The 24,036-nt window shown below is 37.5% G+C and overlaps 6 protein-coding genes and 1 long non-coding RNA gene across 26 annotated transcripts in view; 3 read left to right on the forward strand and 4 right to left on the reverse strand.

The window, feature by feature from the left end:
- Positions 1–606, forward strand: LOC109539093 (DNA-directed RNA polymerase II subunit RPB11; the record flags this gene model as incomplete). The annotated part of the gene is given in 4 exon segments (XM_019906692.2): positions 1–22; positions 76–165; positions 224–398; positions 453–606. Coding segments are annotated over 4 exon segments (323 nt in total), but the record flags the coding sequence as incomplete, so codon positions are not given.
- LOC109539086 (PIH1 domain-containing protein 1) overlaps positions 1–24,036 on the reverse strand; it is a 242,786-nt gene that overhangs the window by 126,811 nt on the left and 91,939 nt on the right. The window lies entirely within an intron of this gene.
- Positions 1–24,036, forward strand: part of LOC109539065 (multidrug resistance-associated protein 1) — a gene marked incomplete at its 5' end in the record, with an annotated part of 237,012 nt that overhangs the window by 122,918 nt on the left and 90,058 nt on the right.
- LOC109539067 (CAP-Gly domain-containing linker protein 1) lies at positions 548–14,243 on the reverse strand. Of its 19 annotated transcripts, none has more exons than XM_019906646.2 (18): positions 12,030–12,816; positions 10,053–10,112; positions 9,905–9,985; positions 9,546–9,626; positions 8,942–9,094; positions 8,652–8,882; positions 8,406–8,601; positions 8,114–8,351; positions 7,027–7,080; positions 5,212–5,352; positions 4,980–5,144; positions 4,892–4,912; positions 4,409–4,628; positions 1,915–4,295; positions 1,813–1,857; positions 1,375–1,556; positions 753–943; positions 548–702 (listed from the first exon to the last, which is right to left on the reverse strand). In XM_019906646.2, exons 1-18 carry the CDS (start codon positions 12,040–12,042, stop codon positions 656–658), a joined length of 4,500 nt encoding a protein of 1,499 aa, XP_019762205.2. In that variant the 5' UTR covers positions 12,043–12,816; the 3' UTR covers positions 548–655. The 19 variants fall into 19 exon arrangements, with proteins under 19 accessions (XP_019762205.2, XP_019762208.2, XP_019762200.2 ...); XM_019906649.2 differs by lacking the exon at positions 12,030–12,816 and adding an exon at positions 11,485–12,015; XM_019906641.2 differs by lacking the exons at positions 9,905–9,985; positions 10,053–10,112; positions 12,030–12,816 and adding exons at positions 13,045–13,331; positions 13,628–14,242.
- Positions 14,545–15,973, forward strand: LOC125504468. Of its 2 annotated transcripts, none has more exons than XR_007281509.1 (2): positions 14,545–15,185; positions 15,242–15,973. It is a non-coding gene; the product is annotated as an uncharacterized LOC125504468 (long non-coding RNA). The 2 variants fall into 2 exon arrangements; XR_007281510.1 differs by having other exon boundaries at positions 15,672–15,973.
- LOC109539078 (4-aminobutyrate aminotransferase, mitochondrial) overlaps positions 15,868–24,036 on the reverse strand; it is a 9,672-nt gene continuing 1,503 nt past the window's right edge. The window contains exons 2-9 of the mRNA XM_019906676.2: positions 23,087–23,217; positions 22,868–23,035; positions 22,609–22,811; positions 22,374–22,553; positions 22,082–22,262; positions 19,426–19,607; positions 16,198–16,466; positions 15,868–16,135 (exon numbers count right to left, since the gene is read on the reverse strand). Of these exons, the coding sequence (XP_019762235.2) occupies positions 16,014–16,135; positions 16,198–16,466; positions 19,426–19,607; positions 22,082–22,262; positions 22,374–22,553; positions 22,609–22,811; positions 22,868–23,035; positions 23,087–23,217 (1,436 nt within the window). The 3' untranslated portion in view covers positions 15,868–16,013. The remainder of the gene's footprint in view (positions 16,136–16,197; positions 16,467–19,425; positions 19,608–22,081; positions 22,263–22,373; positions 22,554–22,608; positions 22,812–22,867; positions 23,036–23,086; positions 23,218–24,036) is intronic.
- On the reverse strand, positions 16,580–19,419 carry LOC109539074 (coiled-coil domain-containing protein 38). Its single transcript, XM_019906670.2, has 2 exons — positions 17,576–19,419; positions 16,580–16,981 (listed from the first exon to the last, which is right to left on the reverse strand). Exons 1-2 carry the CDS (start codon positions 19,070–19,072, stop codon positions 16,613–16,615), a joined length of 1,866 nt encoding a protein of 621 aa, XP_019762229.2. The 5' UTR covers positions 19,073–19,419; the 3' UTR covers positions 16,580–16,612.

The following is a 24,036-nucleotide window of genomic DNA, read 5'->3' on the forward strand; positions in this document are numbered from 1 at the left end:
TCCTATTTGGTAGCGAGAAAAAGTAATATACTTTCGATGCTTTGACTTTCATAAAGTTAGTAAATGATTTTGCAGAATTGATCGAGAACAAGACACGAAAGTGCCCAACGCTGCAATTTTCACCATAAACAAAGAGGACCACACGCTGGGAAACATGATCAGAAAGTAAGTTTTTTCGGCGATTTCCGCAAATTCTGATCCCTTCCATGATTTCATGTTTCAGTCAGCTGCTAAAAGACCCCAGTGTTTTGTTTGCTGGTTATAAGCTGCCTCATCCATTGGAGCACAAGTTCGTGCTGCGGATTCAAACGACCTCCGATTACTCGCCCCAAGATGCGCTGATGCATGCCATCACTGATTTGATATCTGAATTGTCTCTATTTGAAGAGAGATTTAAGGCAAGTAATGGTTAGTGACAAAATTCGGCAATATCGGACATATTTCTTCTGCAGGAGGCAATAAAAGAAAAGAAGGAAGGCCTGGACTAGAGTATTTAAAGCAAATTTACCACACAACCTACTCTTTTTTTGGCGGGGAAGGGAAAGTATTTTGATAGGAAAATAATGTATTTGTACATACAAGTAACAATAAATTAATTTCAAACAACATTGTGGCCTATTAGACTACTGGTATCGAATAGCGGGAAAAAATTGATCTAAAACTCCTGATCGTCGGTACAATTGGCTGTATCGTGGCCAAATTCTGCAAATCGATCGATTAACGCTATGGGAATACAATTATTACGGCTGTACCTCCGCAGATGTCGCAGTACGCCCGAGGAGGTGGCTTTTCCGTTCGTTCCTTTCCTAATTGGAAGTTACCGATGGGCTCATCGGAAGCCTGAGCTGGACAATCTTCGGTCTCATGCTGATCGAACTGTTCGCATATGTCGCAATACATTCTGGGCGTCACTTGCTTCTCATACGTTGATCTAAATCCCATCCTGTAAGCAAGACTTCGTATTTCCCGTGTACTGTTGTCTATGAAATTAGAAAAATTATCGTCGTTTTGTGCAAGGGTGGCGTAAGATTATTGCAAATTTTGCATGTTTCTCGGAAGCAAAATGAGCAAGAACGCTCGTTTTTACATCATTCCAAAGATAACTAAATGGCCTTTTTAGAAAATGAACCATCGATAAGGAAATGTTGCAGTTTTCTCAAAAAATGCTTAAATTTAAGAAGTTTTAGATTTGCGTGGTTTTTTTTTGAGTTGCAAAATTCACTTGAACATGACGCTGCTTTTTTCGAGGTTTTTCAAGAACCCTTTGAGCCACATAATTCGTTTTGGCATCGTTGGATAGAGAATTGAATGGGGAGCCATGACCCCCCCCCTGGATCCGCCCTTGACTTTGGTCCTTTGGATGTTCATACTTACTGTCTCAACTCTTCAGCAGCCGCCGGACTATACCCCATTTCAAGGATTTCGATTCTTGCCTTTTGCTCCTCATTTTTCTTCTGCATGTCTACAATGATGGAATTTAGGAACGCCACCTGACTCTCGGCAAACATTTTCTCTTCGAGCAGCTGCGTATAATCGGGAGAACCATTAAGATTAACCTAATTGATCAGAGGAATCAAATCCATGCAACGAAAAGCCAGCACAAGCATAATGCCATTCTCTGCTTAATTAAAACATGCAATCAATAAAGAGATTACTTTTTGGCGGCACTGGCTTGATTTAAATAACGCGACGTCTTCAACATAGTTATTACGCGGTTTTGCAAATAAAAGCAATCTAAATTAGCGTCCATAACTGCGCTTACTACAAATTGCAAATAATCATGCAATTGTTGATCCCCAACCCCAGACCTACCTCGTTATTTTGAGACTCTCCATTAGCAACTGCACAAGACTGCATCTACAATGAACAAGCATTACCAGTAAATATTGACGATTAGCACTCATCCAAACCCACCTTTGTTACATTGGTAATTTTTTGTTCTCTTTGATGTTCTGTAGCCCTAGTTAACTCGTCACTTAGCTCGCGAATTTTCCTTTCTTTTTTATCCACTCTGCACGTTACTTCGGCTAGTTCTTGGCTTTTAGACCTCAGTTCTGATTCAAGAGTGATCCGACTGTTTTCTAGCATCTGTCTTCCAGACTCCAGTTCTTTGCTTTTGGCTTCCAAACGATCTCTATCTGATATTAGCTTTGCGATCTCCTGACTTTGATTCCTCACCGTTTCGTTATCGATTTGACTCTGGTGTTGAGCTTTTTCCATTTCAGATTTTGCGTTTGCCTCCAACTGGGCCAGCTTATCGCTGATCCGAATTATTTCTTGATCTTTTTCGCAATTTAATACCAAGAGCAGTTCATCCTTCTTAACCAGTTCCCTTTTCTGATTTTCAACGAGCTTGGCTATGGATCGCTCAAATTCATCCTTTTGTCCTAACAGCTGAGCTTCCAGCTGATGAGCCTCTTCGATTTTTATTTGGACTTCAACACTTTTTTTTTCCTGATCAACGGAAGAACTAGCAAACTGTTTCTGCAAATGATCGCATTCTAGTTGGCTGGATTTGAGGGCTTCCTGTAACGCATCGCGCTCCTTTTTCAGCTCCTGTTCCACATTGTGGAGCCTAGTTTTACGCTCACTCAGATTGTTGACATTGTCTTCCAATTCGAGTTTAGCGGCCTGCAAAGCTTGAATTTCTATTTTACTCGTATCGACTTCATCATTAAGCACATTTATAGTTTCCCTATCTGTCTCAATCTGCGTCTGTGCTTTTTCAAGATCCGATTTCAACTGGCCTATGGTGCTGTTTTGGGCCGCCATCGAGTTTTCCAAGTCGTATTTTAAAGCAGCAATTTCTTGAAAACTTCCAACGAGCTCCTGTACCTTTTCAGCGAGGCACTCGTCTTCTTTTGCTAGTTGAGAGTCCCGCTCTACAATGAGGCTCTGGACGCTCCTTTCCAGCTCTTCCGTGCGCTCCGACAACTCGTGTTTCAGACTCTGGATTTCATCGGTTTTTACCCTCATTGTATGCTCCATTGCTACAACCATTTTATCCTTTAAGTCTGAATAGTCTTTCCGCAATTGCTCGCATTCGGTCATCTTTGCCTTGAGGGCCACGTGCAATTCATCGCGTTCCTTTTTGAGTTTCTGCTCCACATCGCTCAAATTTGTTTGGTACTGGTTCAGGTCTTTGGTAGACGATTCCAAGTCGAGCCGTGTGGCTTGCAGTTCCATCTTTAAGGAATGAATGGCATCATTGCTGTTGTTCAGTTCGACTGAGACTCTGTTTAGATCTTCATTCTTCGTCTTGAGTTGTTCTTCCAAAGCTCCACAGGATAACTTTAGCTCTTCGTAGTGGAGACTCTTTTCGTCTAAACTAGACTTCAGCACATCGAGCTCTTCTTGTGTGTGACTGCTTGCAGAGATATTGCTTTGCAATTTCAAGGTTACTTCCTGAAGTTTTTGGCATTGCGAATCTAATTGGGATTGGAGCTTTGCTTGCATTTCTTTCAGGGTTTGATCAGAAGCGGCGTTGGCACTTTCAAGATCCTGCAATAACTGCTCTATTCTAGTGTCGCTTTCCTGCACTCTTTTAGTCAGCTGCTCGACTAGTTGACTTTGTGCAAGCAAGTCGCATTGAAGAGTCGTTTTTTCCGCAGTCAGCGCTTGTTTCATTTCCTTCATCTTATCTGCATGGGCTTTATTTAGTTCTTCGATGCGCAACTCAGCTTCAGTTTTCAGATTTTCAATTGTTTTATTCAGTGTATGAATTGATTCCGAACTGTCGTGCCGCAGCTGAGCAAGCTCTGCCTCTTTTTCATCCAGCTTCTTTCCGATTTCTTCCGTGTGCTTCAGCTCGACTTGCATATTTTGGATGACTTCTTCCATTTGACTTTTTCCTTCCAAGCGGGCCTGTGAAGCCGTAAGTTCGGTCTGGAGACCAGCCAGCAACCTTTCAGTGTTGCTCAGCTTATCGTTCAGCCCCTCAACGTCGGTAATTTTTGAGCTAAGATCCATTTTCAAACGGGTCGTCTCCTTTTGCAAGTTACTTTCTAGGTTCAAACAATCTGATTGCAGTTGTTCGATGGTTTTGTTTCGGTCATCAATGGCTTTGCTGGCTGCTTCCATCTCTAATTCCAGTGTTTCTACATGTTTAGATTTTCGCGCAAGCTGGTTTTGCAAGTCCAGGATTTTGGCGTTACTGGATTCAATTTGCTGTTTAAATGTTTGGTGCTGATTCTGGATCACTGAGATTTCCTGCTTCAGCACAGCGATAATTTCGGATTGTTCGTCATAATCGCATTTGCCTTGGTGCAATTCGTCTTGAAGGGATTTTATTAACACTGAAATATGCAGTGGTAAAAAATATCGTCCTGTGCTTTTCCATGTTTTCTTGAGAGATTATTGATTATACTTTGTGCCAGTTAATCAAATTAATTAAAATTTTCAACCTTACCTGCAGTCGTGGCTGAATTGCCTTCTATGGCTGCATTAAGGCTTCTAGACGTTTCTAATTCCTTCTTCAAGTTGTCCGCCTGTACGTTGGCTCGGATGAGGGCTTCCTCAGTTTCGAACAGTTTATTGACATCCGCTTCCAGATTTTGCACTCGCTCTCTTTCTGCAACCAACGCTTGTTGCAATTCTTCCACTCGGGAGACGTTGGTTCCATTTGAAACCTGCAGACCAAATATTTAACTGGCAATTGCTTAGCTGAATGCACTGACTTCATAAAAACATCACGGAAAGCCAAGCAAGGGGTTCAATAATAAAGAATCGCGTAAAAATCAAACCAAGTCAAGTTATAAAAAAAATGACAAAAAATCGATAAACACATGAAAATATGTAAAAACTATTTAGCCTGTCCAAATTTGGTACAGTGGTGCATGCCGTCTTTACAAAGCAAGGACAATGGCGTGTTTGGAATTACCAAAACACTTACTTTCAATGCAGATATTTCTCTCTACAATAAAATAATCAAGTTAAGGTCGAAGAAATGGGGGCAATTGAATTAAACAATTAATACTGACTTCCAGATCAGCTCTGGTAATTTCAGCTTCCTCAAACTTGAACTGCCAGTCTTCGTTCTTTTTTCTCTCGTCTTCTAACTGAGTGAGTAGTTCGTTTCTGCTTTCTTTCAGCTCGTTGAGTAGCACCAGATGTTCTTGAAGCTGAGATTCGCACTCAGCTCGGTACTGAAACAAAATATTATTTAGTTGGATTCTATCATTCATCTTCTAAAGCTACTTGTGGCGCGCTCACTTTAATATACTCTTGATTCAGTAGAGTGTACTTCTGTTCAGCCTCATCCGCTTGACTTGCGGCTCTGGTGATTTCTGCCCGTTCCAGATCTCGTTCCTTCAGCAGTTGTTCGATGTGTTGTTGTTTCTCTTTCAGAACCCCCTAGATAAAACCCGCCCTTTATTGTCAAACAAATAATCGAACGTGTCAATCAAGAATCACCACAGGCTGGACAGGCACAAATAGATCTTTGTGATTTTGTTTGGATTGAAGAAAATTTTGTAAAGTGTAGCGATTTAAAATGAATGACTAGTTGTCTTCTAGCTTCTTCAGCCTCAAACTAGATATAGGTAAACATAATATGTAAATAAGTTTATTGTTTATTATATTGTTGAAGCGGATTCATTTTTTTACAAACTTCTTGCCGGGTATTTCGCCTCAAAAATTCTTGTCTTTAAAAAAGACAGAATTTCATCACGTCTTCTATTACAGATTGATAAATAGTGATCCTATTTCGCAATAAAAAGGAATTATTTATCAAAAAGTGATCAAGAACTATCACCTAGAGGGTATCCTGCGACACATTTAGGCTCAAACTGTAAGAGAAAATTCCAATTAGTAAAGAAATTTATTTAAAAAATTTCCTTAACGTTTCGATAGCTATTTTCTGCTATCGTTATCAAAAGAACCTAAATGAAAATTGAATTCCCACGAACAAAACAAAATCAAAATAAACCTATTACGAACCTTTTCATTCCATTTATTTCAGGACTTTCAGATCAAATTAAACGAGTAGGTAAAAAATTTAATATTAGGACTATCTTCAAAGCTGAAAATACAAGTAAAAGTAAAATTTGAGTAACAAAACCTCATGACATAATTGAAAATACAAAAAATGTAATTTATAAAATTCCTTGCGAATGCAATAAATTTTATATAGGAGAAACCTCAAGACCATTACACAAAAGATTCAATTCTTTCTTTTTTAAAGACAAAAATTTTTGAGGCGAAATACCCAACAAAAAGTTTGTAAAAAAATAATATGTAAACCCATATTAGATGTAATTCTCTTCTCTCCCGCTTCTTCATACTTTTTGTTTTGTCTCATCTGAACGACAAAGACCAGACATTTTAGCAGATTGGATTATTTAGTTGGGACTTGGTTGATGACCTATTCTATTTACAATGAACCCAACATATTAATTACTTTTATTCCAAATAAAAACGTTATAAGGTAAATAAAACACATGGAATATGTAAATTTATTGTACAATCAGCAAGTAAATGGACTGATGATAGGATTCTTCAGGGATCAGTCAAAATTTAATCTATTTAGCTGCTGTGATGAATAAGTTAAGGTTTATTAATAAAATTTTAAATAAAATAATCTAAAACCTACATATAAAATTCAAATTTAATAGAATGTTAATTAGCAAAGTGCTGGAATGTTCGTTCCTACATTACATTATAGCACCTATAAAGTAGGTAACAGTAAAATGTGACAGTGATTGTCCGCCGCGTCGTAGACCAGTTGACGTGGCCGGAGGTTATCAAATGTCAAATGTCAAAAATGCACGACTTTACTTTTCTTTCCATTGCCTTAGTAAGATTTTCGAATTTTTGAAGGGCTCTAACCACAAGTTGTAGAAGAACTACACCTAAGTTTGACCCTAGAAATACTATTTATGCCGGTCCCTACTCCCAGCAAATTAAAAAATGAAAAGTATCTACTATTATGTTAAATAAAAACGCAATAAATCAAAATGGTGTTATATAGCTATCTACTAAAGCCTGTGGTGGTGTTGAATATTTACTGCCATATCAGTAGGTTGTTACCTGTAGCGCTGTTCGGGTCGGCATGGGCGTACCATTGAGATTCGATGTTAGTTTCTGACAAAACAATATTATTAGTATTCAATCAAACGTACAAACAATATTATTAGTATTCAATCAACGTGCAAGGAAACTATATTGTATACAGGGTAATACAAAATTGGCGTCATTCCTCTGGGGGTGTTGTCTGGCGGTGTTATAGGAATATAGAAAAACTAGTAAAATAAATTAATTGTCATTAAAAACTGAGAAATTTGGAAAAAACTAGATCAGAAATACGGCAGCAATGTTTTTCAAGGTAATCTGCCTAATTAACATTGCGCAAATACCTGTTGCTTCGTAATTATTTAAAACTCCGGTAACCATCGATAACCTGTGTAATCTCCTTATTATCCACTCTTATCAAGCAGCTTTGCATTTATCAGCAAGCAAAAATTGTAGAACAGAACTTTTTCAATATCGAAAATGTTCGTAATTTGAAGCAAAGATCGTAATTTTTGTTTTTGAATGCTTAAGTATTCCAATATGCTACCAATTAAACATGGAACAATTTCAAAATAATGCTTAATAGCAAAGTTGAAATTCAATCTTCAACTGTTAATATATTCTAGAAATTTTCGAAAAAAAAAATTTTCAATATTTTTCTCGTACTCCCCAAGTGAGCCTCCATCACCCCTTACAAGGAATGACCTGAGGAAAATTACCTAAATTGATTTAATGATATTTTGAATTTCCCATTATTTTTTCTGAAATATCGCAATATTTAATAGCATGACGTTGAGTTGTCAAACTGACCAACTACCGCAATATAATTTTCTTGATCCCCTGGTGGAAAGCACACAGCTTTCGACACTGTTTTCGATAGTGAAAGATCACTTTTACTCATTACAATGACAATGGGGGGTCATAATCCCCATGACCCCCCCCCTCCTGGATCCGCCCTTGCTTTTACGACATGCTTGCGCTACTATTAAATTAGATCTGATAAGCTTTACACACCATGCTGCGAGTACCTGGCTGGTTGGTGTTTGTAGTTCTTAAACTTAAATGAATTAACAAAATAATTTGATGCTGCCCAACACCAACCTACCTTGGGAGTTAATGAGGTAACGCCCAGTCTTACCCTTCGGGCGGCTGTGGATGCCGAGCTCATCAGCGACACACTGGATGACATCGATTCCTTCGAATTCGCCCGTTTCATTCCAGTTGGTGGCAGCCGCCCAGCCGACGGGTGCACTTGGCACTGCCCCGGTTTCACTTTAGACGGCGACTTGCTCACCTTGGACACTGGGGCGAAGAGCCCGAAGTCTGGCTGGCACTCGAAATACCTGGAGAATGGAATAACGTAACACTTTGAAGGCAGTTATTGAAATTCTACTTGCCTAATTCCGTTGACCGAGCCATCGTTCTTGCCTCGCGGCTCGTCCAGTTCCACACCAACCCACTCGCCGGTGGCAAACTCAGTGACTCCCATAAATCGCACTGTGCCCACCTTCGAGCCCTGGCCACTCTTAATTATCACCCGATCTCCCAGTTTATAATCTATATGGGCAGACGATAGACTTGTGTTTGAGCCAGCTGAAAATAACCGTCTGGATCCTCTTGGAGACACCGCATAGGCTACTCACATATGGACACTGGGGATTTTAAAACGCTTCGATGGGTCTCTGTAGGCGAGGGCGTGTGAGGACTCCGTCTGGCAGGTCCATTATTTGGCGACGTAAACGTGAATGTGTCTCCAGAGCCGCCATGATCTTGCGTTAGAGGTACTCGGGTGAGTCTGGTAAGTCGAGAAAAGACACCCTTCTTTGGTTCGCACATAAAGTATCTAATTCCGCCGACAGAGCCATCATTTTTTCCTGGAACATTCATGGACAACATCAACTGCAGGCTGGTTCAGGTCTAAGTTCTGTCCTACCAATCGGCTCGTCAAGAGCTATGCCTGCCCAATCTCCAGGGGCAAACTGGGTTTCTCCGATAAAAGCTATATGTCCGGGCTTGTTGCCTCCAACCCACACTCTTTGCCCTATTATAAAACTGTCGGTGTCTTCTGTTAGAATAGCACTAGAATCTAAATAGTAATACACCTGTTAGGTAAACACGTATTGACAGCCATGCAACATGTTTGTCTCTGCATTATTATACTGTTTCCCACCGATTACAGATAGCAGCTGTTCCCATATTATTGTTCTTCAGACCAACACCACTTGCCATACTTTAGACCATACAATGTGCAAGGAATAGACTCCCGAATGAAATGCACATGTTGTTAGCTAGATGATGAGTGTATTATGAACATGCTAAGAGATACTTGATCGATTAAATGCTGACAAAGTTTCGCCGTATCAGATTCAACAAAATCTAGTTTTTAAGCTTGCATATTAACTTAATACTTACGTATTAGTAAAATTAAGGCTAGTGAGTCTGGATTTATTATTAAAAAACAACAGTTGTAGGGAGATTGTAGGGTAATTAATGGCATATTAAATGTGCAAATGGTGGCTTAGGCAATAAGTAGGTACCTGAATGGCGACTAAGACCGGCCTCACTAAGTCGACGAGCGTGCAGTTCCCAAAGGGGATCCATAGAGGAAGCGGGACTGCCTAATGCGAAAGCGACACAAAAAGCAAAATAAAGACAAGGCGACCAAACAAAAGCAGCTGGGTGCTAATAATGATAAAAACATACAGGTGCGCATCTGCTTCAGAATCGAGAAGAAAGTATTCATCGTGGCTTGATAATCTCATTAATAGACTGAATGTTTTAAGAGGCAAATTTTTCCCAGATTAATTTCAAATGTTAATTAAAAATCAAATTAACAACACAATGATGCGGATATTTTATTTATCAAGTGTGGGCGTTAAACATGAGAATAGCTTACTGGATGACTGTCTTTTTCGATTCAGAATTCCGTTCCAGGGTCGGTTCAATTGATCTTCCTCGTAGTCTTCCTCCAAAACATCTATAAGGTGCGAAACGCCACATTTAGCACATTTAACGAGTGATAAATGTGAAGCATCCAATCATACCTGTTAACCTGTGTCGTCCAAATTCGTCAATCATTTTTTTAAGAGGGTCATCGGCGTCGTCTGTGCAAACAGGCTATTTAGATCCGTATCGAGCATGAGGTTACACGAATTTTTGGATAAACAGCTTTTTCAATCGATTCATTCATCACAAAAAAGTATTAGTGAGTATTAAAGAAAGCATACTTAATGCCTTTACAAAAAAATGGGCAAAACAAATCTAACGATGTAGGCAACATCTAGAGTTCGATGACGAACAAATTAACAGCTTCCCACATTTGTGCTACCTACAGATCATGTTTTTTTCTGTTGACACCTGTACCGATGAAGCCAGTTTTTCGGCTCTTGTAAGCAAAATGGTTATCCATAACGGAATTCCGAGCGGTTTTATTAAGGTCAGATTTGTTTACATTTGAAATAATGTTCTACGTCGAATCGAATACAATCCCTGATTCTAGAATTCTCTCAAATTGAGTAGGTTATACCTAGTTGCATGCAAGCGCATTCCAACGACTCAAAGCTAAATAGTAAATCTTAAAACAAAAAACTTGAGACAGAAACTAGCACACTAATCAAGTCCCAAAATTAACGTGTTCCAACCTTTCCAAACTGCTATTCGTAGTGTAACATGAATTACGAGGCATTTGACATTTGTTTCCGTGTGTAATCACTGCCCCATAAACACACCTTGAATATTTATTGTAGTCGGGATTGTTAAAACAACACGAACCTATTTTTGTAGTTATCTGAACAATAATCTTGGTAGGTTCTTGGAGTTGTACAATTATTTTTTCATCGAATGAAACTACACCTTCTAAAACCTTAAAAAACAACCAGCTTTATTTAAGCTTTAGATTCAATGTCGAGGTTTGATCTATCCGTTTGAAGATTAAGCGGATTTTGCGACAAATTTCCGCATTGCTAGAGGATTACGAGCGCACAAACTCTACGCGATTTGCTGCTTTAACTTAACAATTAATATTACAAGAACAGAATTTCATCCAACATCAACAATAATAATCTCTTAAGTTCAGCAAATAGTTCTGAAGGTAACTTTTCAAAGTGGAAAGAATGACTTTTGTATGTAAATACCTATCTTATTATTCCCATGGAGTCAACCGAATCGGCAATTATTTTCACGACTTGTAACTTGTGTAACTTTCCAAGGCTTCTTTCTATTGTTGCAAGCTACGTAACTTGAACAAACATATTGTTTTGATTTATTTGAACTAAGACAAGGTACTTTTTCTTTATCGGAAGTCGATGTTTAAATCGTACTTTTGCTACGCGTAAATATCTAGTATCATTAAAGAAGAATTCTTCAATCAGTGAAAAATAGACGATAACTGGTTGTATGCACAAAAGATATTACTTTTTACATTATGTATACACTGCTAAGTTACTTTATTAAATCCAATTTGCGATATAAACATACCCACAAACACGTCCGTCCTACGCACTTCATAAAACTTTATAGTTAGCAAATGTATAGAAAAAATGGTAATTTTCCTCAATCAGAATTATTGTTGTGTGCAGATGACATCACTTTTGAGCTATTTTAAAGCGATAAACAGGTTGAGAATCCGATGGACTTAATGAAAATCAAGGGCATTTAGTATTTGGGTATTTTTCTTGGACACTGCTCTACTTAATATCAATATTGCCACACTTTTAAATTCCTCTTAAAAATCAACATGGGTTGTGGGCATATTATCATGGTCGATCAGTGCTTACACCTGTTATAAATACGCTTTACGTTTGAAATTGCCGCCCATTAATGCACATGCAATTCTATTCGGTCGCTAAAAGAAATGACTCGTAAAAACATTTATGTTGAATGCTTTTTAAATAGCTTGAATTTCACTTAATAAACGTTTTGAATTTCTTCGACCCATCAAAATTTTAAAAAATTACACGCTCATCTCAAAAGCTGCTTAATCAAAAAAATAACAGAGCACGTTATAACCATGAAAAACTCACCCAGAAAACTCATGGTACTCGAAAAAAAACTACTGAAAATCCAAGAAAACTGAAAATCTGTGGAAGGCTAGAATTAAGTAAACAACACATCGAACACCTGCCGAGGAATGGTACTGTGACTTTACAGTACCGTAGACTGAGGTCGGAGCAGGAACAAACAATCAAATCAGCGTACACTGTGGACCACAAAAGCTAACTTTACCGGGCAAACCAAAGAAACTGCGGGTTTAACATCTGTCAAGTTAAAAAAATCTTCAAAATTTCAACTTTTCACGTAAATAACGATTCACGCGTTATTTAGAAAATAATCGGTTCCTTCATTTGCATATGTAGCGCAGCAATGAGAACAGCAGGATGTAGAAATAACCATCTAGAAAATTCGAAAACAACTTATTCGCTTTAATTAGGTATGCAGATGAAGCTTCTCCYACCATCAGATGATGTCATGTGGAAACTGCTCACATGGGTCAAATGAGCAAAGGCTCAAGTATTGAGCCTTTTAAAGAAAAGGCTCAATACTGAATAGGTATGTAGGAAAGTATTACCGAAAGACCACCTGGTGTAATGCATCGATTGCAACAATTGCAATTAAAACATTCGTMRATAATTGATTAGAAAACAAGAAAGAAACGTTCACAACATGAAAGATACGGAGAAGATATGTATGATAATTACAGTTATAGGATAAGTTTTTTCTTTAATATCTGGTTGTTTACCATCAGCTAGATGTTCACAAAATATTAAAATGGATGTTGCTGTAATTGGAGGAAACATAATAACACATCCTACTTACCTACGTCGAATACACTCTTGTATCACTTATGAACACTACGTGGTAAAAACAATTACCTTTATATTTATTTCCAGTTACCGCTGTTCGTCTTTGCAAGAAACTTTTATAAGCTAAATTCAGCGTTTGGAATGATCATAACAAGCAAACTTGTTTTTCAATACAATTCCAAAGCAATACGTAATGTGCAAGGATGATCCATAAACAGAGTGTATCAGTACTTACTGCTTTGAGTTGGGGAAACTGGTATGGGAGGTTTGTGTACATCCCCACAATATCGGCCGATTTTACTGCGCGGTCTAATGCCGCTTTTTGTTGTCGAGGCACTAGCTTTAGATGAGGCTACACTGGATAGAGATGAGGTACTTGCTCCCTGATCTCCAATGGTGAGGAGATTTGTGGGGTTTGAAGGAGTTGTAGTAGATGACGTTATGGTATTATCACTCATGTTTAAACGGCTGGCTGGCTGATCCTGTCGCTTGAGTCCCCCCAATTTGTAGTTTTGTCTATTCCTACCTTAAAGAACACTTCAAATTAAGCACTCTCAGTGAACATTTCCCTGGATGGTCCAAAAATTAAGCCGGAAAACACTCACAACCTTATGAAATTTGCTTCTCAAAAACCACTTATTTATGCACGAAAATGAGATGGTCCAGTGATATTTGCACTATGAACAATTCGGTGATTACAGTAATTTCAGTATTTACGAAATCCTGTTGATATTTTTAGATTTCTCAATTTATTGTGTTGGAAAACAAAACCTTAACAGCCTGACTAACATTGGCATGAACATAATACGAACACTTACCAATCTAATTCGAAAACAACAACTTATTCTTGATATCAACACTAGCAATATTATTTAATTAAACACAACACAAAACTAATATAACAGGTAACAGTAACCACTAATGACATTGAGGAATTAAACCTAAAAAAATAGTATGTAGTCTGTGGAATTAAACTAAAATCTCTGCTAAAGTGTCAAAATCCGCTGTGTGCAATTTGCACTCAACAAAACAGGCACGAAGTGTCCTTTTTTAGCGTTGCAGACGAAAAGAGATCAACCTGATCCCACSTGATACATTAGCGGGCTACGCGTAGCACACCATTCTATGAACTACGCATGAACCATCCTCGCAGCCCTGTCATCAAATCAAATCCTATCAACTGTGTAACAACCTTTATCATCAGTCATAGAGCATCAGTAGTTGTCTTCGYCTATGAGCATCAGTCTTTATCTATGGTAACAACTGCACGGCGTACTTTAGTTCTGGTAGACTGGTTGTCTTTTTATCAGAAATATACAAATAATGGCAATAAAAGTGAACTTATCAAGACCGTAACAAAAAGTAAAACCATTCCAATGGATCAGTCTATTTTAATTCATGATATTGAATCGAATGCTTTCCAAATAATAGAAAATGTTAAAAAATAAAAAAATGGTGTGCGTCACGGGACGCTCGACAGCATGACAGCAATAATAATTTTATTTTATAATTTTAATATTCTTGTTAGTGTAATAATTTATAAATGGATCAGGAATGGGTAAAATTTAATTTAATTTCCTTTTGAATGTAAAATATCTTTTTTATTTGCGACATTTAACATTCTTTAACCAGATGTTGTACATATACTTGAGTTTCTGTATTTTTTAGTCGTAATTTCTTATTTGCTTTGTATAATCTTTGACGTTCAGCAGTAGTTCGTGGTTGATGAAAGCTACTTTGAGTTCATCGATTACTTAATGCTCCTTTTTTAGCACGAAATCGTTTTTAGCGTTCAGCGTTCAGTTCTTGTTCTATGGTTCAGTTCAATAGTATGTAGCATAGAGTAAGTAAAATAAATACTTATTCTACTTTCTCTATGGTATGTAGTCTGTGTTTGAGACCATTTTGAGACATAGGTTTCAGACGAGTGGCTCATCGCAGAGGGGCAGCTAAACAAAGGACAAATCCAACGTTGCCATTTACCACGATTCGTCATTTGTAATCTAACCCCACTTTTATTCGTTGGCAGTTTAGACAAGGAAAKAACAAGCAATGAACTGTATACAAGTAATAAAAAAATATTGACTTTTTGTCTGCCACATTTATTCTGCATGTTTTTTGTTGCACTTAAAAACACACWCTTTAAACTTTGGATGCGACTTCAGCGGTGAGGAAAAGATTTTAAAACCATGAACGAATTATATGGATTTTGCCCAAAAATAAATTGTAGAGATAAGTAACTTGTGATAAATCTTAAATAATTTTATTTATGTCCACCGCAGTTGTGGACGAAACGTCAGGAAGAAATTCCGATAGACCACGGCTTCAAAGCCCGGAAAACATTCCTAAATGTAACAAATGGATAGTTTGAGAAAGGTTAGTTGAGTAATTTCTTAATTATTAATAAGCTTTAAAAAAAACGTTTTTTACAGAAAATAAATAAAATAGTTGTTTCTATAAATATTTAACTGAATAAATATCGCATCCTTGCAACCATTTTAAAATACTTTTATAAGAACATTTCGTACAATACATTTTTGTGTTTATTACGATCAGTGGCAGATACTGTAAATACCCCCCTGAGCATACTTTTAATTATTTTTGCGACGTTCCGTAAACTGTAGATTAAGTTTAATATGGTTTGCTTTGTTGTCTTTTTAAAATACTATTTATTGTTGTTTTTAAGTGCAATAAAAAACCTGCAAAATGAAGGTTGTGGTAGACAAAAAGTCAATATTTCTTTATTACTGCGCCCTCCCCTGAAGAAACTCTTAGATCCCCCGCTGATTACGATTAGTATCTGTTAAAAATGTTTTGAGTACCTAATAATTTTTTAAACGTTAATACATTCTGTTTTTTTAGACTTACATATTTTAAAGCGTGGAGGACTGAGCATACCTCTAGTTGTGTTAGTTATTTAATAAGCAATGCAATTTGTAAACCATATTCATTTTGTCGGCTGCGGAAGATGTTTTTAAGTTAAATTATGAATGTTATTGAGCTGAATATGTGCAACAGCTGCCCAATTATAATTGGACTCATAATGACAAAATGTTGATTATGTTAAAAAAAAAAATTATATTTTGCCAGTACTACTCACTTCTTTAGACTTGTTGGATTGTTATGTATACATTTCAATCGGGTTTATTATTATTTGACCTAACTATATGGAGTTCTCTTTCGACCTTCATAATTAATAAAAAATCATTTAACTTCATTAATCGTCTGCTGAAGTTTATCTAAAAGAATGTCAGCATGGTGCTCTTGGAAAGTCAACGATGGCCTCAATCGAATAGAATGGTCCCCGCAAGAACCAACAATAACTCCTGAAATCAAAGTCACATGATCTTCCATTAGGCAGACGATTATTGTTCGTGATGTTACTAACCCTTTAGCTTCAACTTGGCTACAATCTTGTCTCGTAGTTCCGTATCGGCAGCATTTACAGCTAAAAACGTTCCTCTGCCTCTCGTGGAATTTAGCAAATCTGGATGTTCTTTTTCAATGGTCGCAATTCCCAATTTTAACTTGCTGCCTGTTCGTAACACCTGGTCCAGTAAGTTCTGTTGTTTGATCACGTTCAGCACTGCTTCCAAAAGATACAATTTGCCGGGATCTCCAAGCCATGTGTTGAAAATCCTATAGGGCTGCTTTGGTCTACAAGAATTAAAATAAGTGGTTGAATCTGTCGTGCACAGTAAAACGTAAAACGCAACAGGAAATATGAACGACCTTCTTAAAACAATCTCCAATTAAAAAAAAGCCCCATAAGTCGTTAATCTCTTTATTCAGCATTATGTAAGTTACTTGTCATTATCGGGTGCTGGAATGGCTGCATTTAGTTTTCGTCTAAATGCCGTGTTAATACCGTAATCTTGCGGATCATCGTTGTACTGGCAAAAGTCGGTGAAAAAATCGAGATATTCAGCCTCACTAGAAGTCAGCTCTCTCGGAGGAGGTGCCAACTGGTGACGCTGTTTGTGAGGCGGCGAGCGCTTTTTAGGCACTTTACCTTCGTCTTTTTGAAAAGGTGGCGCAAAGGCCCGGTTCAGCTTGTGGGTGAGTTGCTCCAGCTCGGCGTATTGTTTCGCAGCCCTCTCCGCCAATCGCATCACCATCATTTGTTCTGCATAGCATCCGCTTTCCAATAAGGCCACTTGATCGGCCGGGACCTGCAGTATGTAGGTCCAATTATCATGTAGGCTTTGTGAAAAATCAAAATTAGTTCCTGGGTTTCAGTCATTTATTGTCTCTATTTATCAATTAAAATACGTTTCGGTGTATTTTTCCATAGAAATCAATATAAACAGTATTTTATTCGCTTTGTGTCCAAAATGGACAAAATTAATACTCCAAATGTATGCCAAGGCTTAAAGCAGCAACAATGCTACACATGTAAGTAAAAATATTTAAGTATCTGAACAAAGAATTCTAGTCTCTTCCCAAATTTGATTGTCCTGACTAATCACCTGTTAGGCCTAATTAATTTTAGAATGTTTTAAAGTATTGCAATTGTGATGTATTTTAATGTGTGATATGATGAGACTGTTGACGAATGTGTGAATTGTTTTTTAAATTAATTAATTTTTTGTAACTATCTGTTATTTTAGAAAAACTGATGATGGTGGAAAAATACACCGAAACGTATTTCAATTGATAAATAGAGGCAATAAAAACTGAAACCCGGGAATTAATTTTGATTTGGAATTGAAACACAGTCAGGAAAGTATATACTTATGAAAAATATGTAGTTTTCCTAAACTTGCCTTGTCCAGGGCCAGAAGTTCGTGTCGGTATCGCGCTTCAATAGACCGCATCATGTCTTCCATGCTGAGATTGGCGTCATTGGGTCCGATTCTGGTTTCATATACTTCTTCAACAAACACGTGCAAATTCAACACTTCGTCGTCCATTACCAGCTTCTTAAATTCGTTGCCTATCAACTTCAGGGCCAGGTCCTCCAGGTATTTGGCTCTTTCTTCTTCCCAACTGATACCTCCTTCGAGTTTATCGATACTGTCTCTCAAGCTGGTGATTTCGTCGTCAAACATTTCTGCGGCTCGCCTCATTCCCTCTCTGACCTGTTCCAACGGAAGGGCCAGCTCTTCAGAGTGTAGCAGCGAGTTGAGGTTCTGCATTTCCATGAATCGGAAAACGTCCAAAAGCTGTTCAGGATTAGTAAAATATAATTCGGGCGGTAGGCTCTCCTGGTACTCCTGATTGAACTTCAAAATCAGGTCATTTAAGGACACTTCTTTTTCAGCCACAGACAGGCGGTACTTTCCGAACAAATTTTCCTCTAAGTCTTCATTGCATTCATTTGGTGAGGTTGTGGCGGCTTTTGTCGCTCCTCGACGTTGATACCGCCAGTTGAACGGACTGACCAGGAATAAAAATTTCTCGTACATTTGACAGTTGCGCCACTTTTCTTCTGAGTTATACAGTGACGAGCGGACTGCGCCATATTTTTTTGCCACTGCTTTATATTCTTCATATTTGTCGTAAGCTCCCCTGGCAGCTTGCTCGGATTCCTTCAATAATTGCATAGATGATGTGTGGTCTCTATACAAGAATTCCTCGAAGGCGTTCACATACTGATTATAATTCTCTTTGATAGACTCTATGACCTTCTGCTCCAGTAGCAAGTTTTCCTCTATAAGCATTATGTCATCCTCCCGGTATCCGTTTACAATCTTAGTTCGCAATGTATCACGAACCACATCGATGTACTTTCTGATGTCCAGCCTATCTGGTATTGGTCTGCCTTCCACAACCTTGAAGTACTCTGGTGCAATGTCGAGAATCGACTTCATAGTCTGAATAGCGGGCTGTTCCACATAAAGGCGCTGTAGCAGATCCTTGCTCTGTCTGTCCTTGTGGCTGGGCTTTTCCGAACATTTCCCTATCAGCTCTTTCACCCGAATATTGTTTCTCCAGGCTTTAGTCATCACCTTGTGAGCAAACTCTTCCAGATCTTGGGGGTAGCAAAACGGTGGAGGCTCTTTATCCAGGTTTCTCATTTTGGACTTGGTTATTCCGTATCCTGCCGTAAAGTACCGTTTCTTTACTTCGGGGATTGTTTTCGTTTTCTCTCGAAGATGTTTGATCGGCGCAATATTTGTGCGTGAAATTCTCCATTTGGGTTCTAAGGAGCTTTTCGATGATGTAGCCGACTTAATCAAGAGTTGATCCGGCAGTGACGTCTGCGAGTCCTGTCTTTTGGTTGCGATGGTAGTTAGAGAATCCACCTTCTTTTGATCCATCTCTGTGGAGCGCGTTAAATGAAAAACGCGTATGTCACATTAACGGCAAATGTCATAAATGCCGCGATATCGACCAAATAAGTAGGTAGCTGTAGATACCTATTTCCTTGGATACCAAACGTAAACAGATTGGTAAACAACGTCGGCCGCCGACAAAAGGAAAAACCACTGCTTTGCTGTCGTGCTTTCGTCATAGTCAGTCATAGACTGATATGGCCAGGGTTGCCAGGTCCGAAAATCGAGTTTCGGTAGATAAGCTCGACACTTTTCGGTAGAAAAAAAAAGGGCTCCAAAAAATCGCGTGTTTTTTGACATGAGTCAGTTGGTGTCGATAAGGTAGGGGTTCTATTTACCTCATGTCGAGACTATGGAAAAAGCCTCCAGTTAGCATTTTCTTGCTGAAAGTCACAATGTCCGGCGGGCTCTCCAAATTGAAATGCTCATGGCACCACATTTTGCCAGTGGCGCCGACTCCCGTTTGAACTTCATCGATCAGCAAGCCGACACCGTGGCGCTTAGCTATTTGCTGAATACCCTGAAATTGCCAAGTCAATCTAATTCAAAGACATTAATCAATAGACCAAGCTAGTCATTCATAAAACCCGATTTGTTTGGGACCAACATTAAATAAATTCTACCGATCGGCGATTTATCAATGAAAAAATCACGAGGCCATGCATTCCATAATCTTATTGGTTTAGAAAGGTCACGTGACAGGCGTGACACTTATTTAATGAATTCCATAACCACATTCCAAAATGTAACAACCTTTTGAAATTTTTAAATAAAAAAAAATGATGTGCGTCACGGGACACTCGACAGAAGTGATAACTTCATAAATTAATAGAAACCATAAAATATTGAACTTGTTTAACGCATGACGGCAATAATAATTTTATTTTATAATTTTGATATTCTTGTTAGTCTAATAATTTATAAATGGATCAGGAATAGGTAAAATTTCATTTAATTTCCTTTTGAATGTAAAATATCTATTTCATTTGCAACATTTAACATTCTTTAACGAGATGTTGTACATATTGCTCTTCTTGGCTTTGTGTAAGCTCTTCTTCTTCTTGAGTTTCTGTATTTTTGGTCGTAATTTATTATTTGCTTTGTATGTATTATCTTTGGCGTCAGTTGATTAAAGCTACTTTGAGTTGATCTATTACTGACTGCTCATTTTTTGGCACAAAATCGTTTTTGGCGTTAAAGGCATTACTTAATACTTTTCGCTGCTTCAACTTGTATCTGGATAGAACTAAAAAATCAATTAATTTTGGTGATTTGAAGAGGTTCTATCTGTTTAAAATATACGGTAAAACGAGGAAGAGCTATAGAGACAGAATACACTTGACACACTATATGTATACATACATAGTGTAAGCCATCGCGCGTAGATTTAAAAAAAAAATTCTAACTGAACTAATCCAAGACTAAAAAAATTAAACTTAATTGAGAAGGTTTAATCATAAAGGAATCAAAGGGTATATGAAAGGAAAAAAAATTAATGCGTGGTAAACACAATTAATCATTGAAAATAAGCCCTAATAAATTCGTTTTACATATTTTGCAACTATAAGCTGAAGGGAGATTCGTATCGTCTTAAAATCAAGAATGCGTTGCGTGATAGAAAATAAGAAGACGGAACCCATGTTTTCTGAAATAACCGATGTAAACTCAAATATTTTTATATTATTATATAAATTCAAAACATATTTATTACATATTATTACAAAACAGTAATGATGTTACACAAATATATATCTAAATATTGATTATTTGTTGTCACAAAATAAAATAACAAATATTAGAACATATTATTGCATTAAAAGTTAATAATAATAGTTGTGACACTTTATTTGCACTTAATCTTGAGCGTTTTTCATAAATTGACCCTGTCTTCTTTAGAAAATATCCGCTCAACACTAAACAACTAGGTAGTAATATTTTACGCGATCAGAACTTTGAATCGTGCAATACAATGCAAATGGACATCATCTGGGCAGTATCTAGACTACAGACGGACAGTAAGACATAGGGAATTGGTACCGGGATTGTATCGATACGATTTAAAGTAATTTAATCTTTTCTTGATACGAATTTGCGTCCACAATCAATCAGGCGATTTAAAATAGGTTCAACAGTTTTTCAAAAACTTTATTGTAGTGGATCTTAGGCACAATTTTGTTGCACARCATGGATTGTTAGTTCTTAAAACAATATTTAACAGTAYACGGCAATGTGCAATCTCATTTGCAATGATAAATACCCGGTCGTTTGAAAATGATTTTCAAAAGTTTGTAATACATTTTTCTGCAAATTGATGGACGATCCGCATTTTTGCACTTAAACTGCTTTTGTGTGTATAATTGTGTGTGTACTTTAATTGGAAATTTAAAAGAAGGCGAAACTCGAACAGGTATTTAGTACATGAGCACCCTTAACGTAGTATTTGCAGTATCTGCAGCTTCTCCTTTGCTAATTTGTTGATTCATTGTTCAGCGTTATAAAATAAACTGCACCGAACACAATAATATCACACTCAATATGTGTATTTGAAAAGTTTATCAGATCTACAGATGCACCCGCACTAAGAGAAAAATGTCGAATTCAAAGTGCATTTGTGCGCGTCTCAAGCCTGAGGCGCGAAGTCTCGTCCTGACCGAGAAAAATCGGTTCACCCCCCCATAAAAAGTTATCACTTCAAAAACAATTTACGGTGCATACGCAGCGTTTCAAGCTGCATTCCACGAGCTAATGAAAAATGGGTAGTTCTATTTAAAAAAATATACTTCGATCTTGCCTCGCTTTTCTGAGACACTTTGTATCATACAAGATATTTTTATATAAAACTATTTTTTGCACTAAAAAACCACCCTGTATATGAGTGGCATCAACAAGATTGAATCGTAAGTACCTACTTTTGAATAGACTGTGAACCAATGTTGCTCCCATAGAAAAACTGAGATCTAATCGTAGTGAACCTTTTCAATTTTTCTTACTTACTTGGAAGAACCTAGGTGATGCCTCGTTGTCGCCCCCTTCAGACTGAATTGGTTCCACCACTATCCCCGCAACTGGATTCTCGTTTTTACCATATTGGACTATTAGATCTTCAACTTCTTCCAGGCATTTATCGTCTTCCGCGTGGTTTTCTCTTGTGTTGTCCTCCAAGGGATACTTATACCTGACGCAAAACCGGTAATCTAATTGGCCTTCATAGTTCCGTTATACAGATGAGTTGAGTTGAGCAGGTCTCACTCAACTCACTCCTATGTTACTTTTTTGATCATCCTACCTTGGAAAATGAGCAATAGGCCAATTAAAAGACGGTACATCTAGTTTGTGAATGGGCTTCGAATGTGTGGTGGCAAGTGTGGCCATCGTCCTGCCATGGAATGCTCCGTGAAAAGAAAGCAACGAGAGCTGAGGCGCCCCAGGAGGTCGATTAATCATACACGAGGAAGATTCCAGTTCGCTGAAACAAAATCCTTTTAGTTCAATTAGACGTACTTCTAACGAACGTTCCTCACGTAAAATCGACATTTTCACCTCTTTGTCGGTTTCTGTAACTAAAGAACAAAGCTTTGTAAGCGTTTTCATTGGAGCAGGAACCGCACATCATAGTCATAACTTGGGGCAAGCCGGGAGACACGTTTAGTAGTATACTACGTAGTTTTTCTGGCCAATCGTGGCCCGGGAAAACTCCCGTGGCGGGCCTGTTGATCAGTGCCCTCTGTAATAAGTAGCTACTACTGACTGAAACTATTACTGCCAGAAAGACTTGCGTACTAATTTGTGATCGTCTTGAAAGACTGTAAGTAAGTCCGGATGGTTGTAGCCAATGGGAACTGAGGAAATTTGAGTAAAAGCGTCTAAAAACACGTTGTTGTCCACATCAATTAAGTAGTTTCCTATTGATTTATCATAGTTGGCAAACAATTGCACTGATCCACTTTGCTAAAATTGCGTTCTTTTTATGTAGTAGGTTCAATACGGTAATCCACTTACATTAATAGAATTCAGTTTCTCAAAAAGTGCTTTAGACACTGGTCCTGGAACGTCTGTTAAGATTTTTGGTTCATTTGGTTCCCCAGGCACCAATGACGTTATTGGTCTTCGGGCCAATATAGTTTTAGTCCCTATAAGATTTTCTTCTCTATTTAATTTTAACCACTTTGTTAATGTTGAGTGATAAAATGTTGTTATTTTATTATTTTCTTTCCTGGGCTCCAGTCACAGTGTGAAACAATTTTTTGTACGTCGTTTATTTCGTTACGTTTCAGCGAGACAAACACCAATTTACAACTAAAATATGTTGTGCAAAAACTATAATTTCAACCTTCAATTTGTTTGAATTATTTTCTAATGTTTCCAAGACAGGAAAGACCTAATTGAGTATAATGTTTACCAATTATGAGGTAAGTTTTTCAAATGTTTTGCCCTCCCGAAAAGAAAGTTTATTTTTCCGCAAGAACTAATGAATATTTTAACACTTTATAAATTATACAACATAACGTTTTTCTACAACAGATTTTAATTGTAAATTGGTGTTTGTAGTAGACAATTTCGAAACCTTGGTCTATAGAAAATCTACTCATACTAACCGATATTTGAATTTCGACTCAAATCACCCGATAATGGTTAAAAAAAGTATCGTAAAAAGTCTATATGATAGAGCAAAAATAATTTGTAATCAATCTAATTTTTCCAAAGAAAAACAATTTATAAAAGAAATTCTAAATTTCAATAATTATCCAAATTCTTTTATTGAAAAATGATTTAACGAAACTGAATTCCCACGAAATTGAATTCTTGCGAATGCAATAAATTTTATATAGGAGAAACCTCAAGGCCATTACACAAAAGACTCAAAGAACACCAATCATACATAAAAAACAGAGAATATCATAAATCATACATTTGTCAACATGCATTTGATAATTGCCATAAAATTCAAT

Source organism: Dendroctonus ponderosae, unplaced genomic scaffold (assembly GCF_020466585.1).
Source record: "Dendroctonus ponderosae isolate FM_Combo_2020 unplaced genomic scaffold, Dpon_F_20191213v2 Dpon_F_20191213_5, whole genome shotgun sequence".
NCBI classification, from domain to species: Eukaryota; Metazoa; Arthropoda; class Insecta; order Coleoptera; family Curculionidae; genus Dendroctonus; species Dendroctonus ponderosae.

What these genes read in the sequence shown, in the direction of transcription:
- LOC109539067 (XM_019906641.2), bottom strand. Translation starts at nt 13,267, where the DNA reads ATGAGTGATAATACCATAACGTCATCTACTACAACTCCTTCAAACCCC. An exon ending in CGGTCTTAGTCGCCATTCAG is followed by an intron (nt 9,095 to 9,545) that starts GTACCTACTTAT and finishes ATTACTATTTAG; the next exon opens with ATTCTAGTGCTATTCTAACA. An exon ending in GCTGCTGAAGAGTTGAGACA is followed by an intron (nt 944 to 1,374) that starts GTAAGTATGAAC and finishes TCTTGCTTACAG; the next exon opens with GATGGGATTTAGATCAACGT.
- LOC109539074 (XM_019906670.2), bottom strand. Translation starts at nt 19,072, where the DNA reads ATGGATCAAAAGAAGGTGGATTCTCTAACTACCATCGCAACCAAAAGA. An exon ending in AACTTCTGGCCCTGGACAAG is followed by an intron (nt 16,982 to 17,575) that starts GCAAGTTTAGGA and finishes TACATACTGCAG; the next exon opens with GTCCCGGCCGATCAAGTGGC.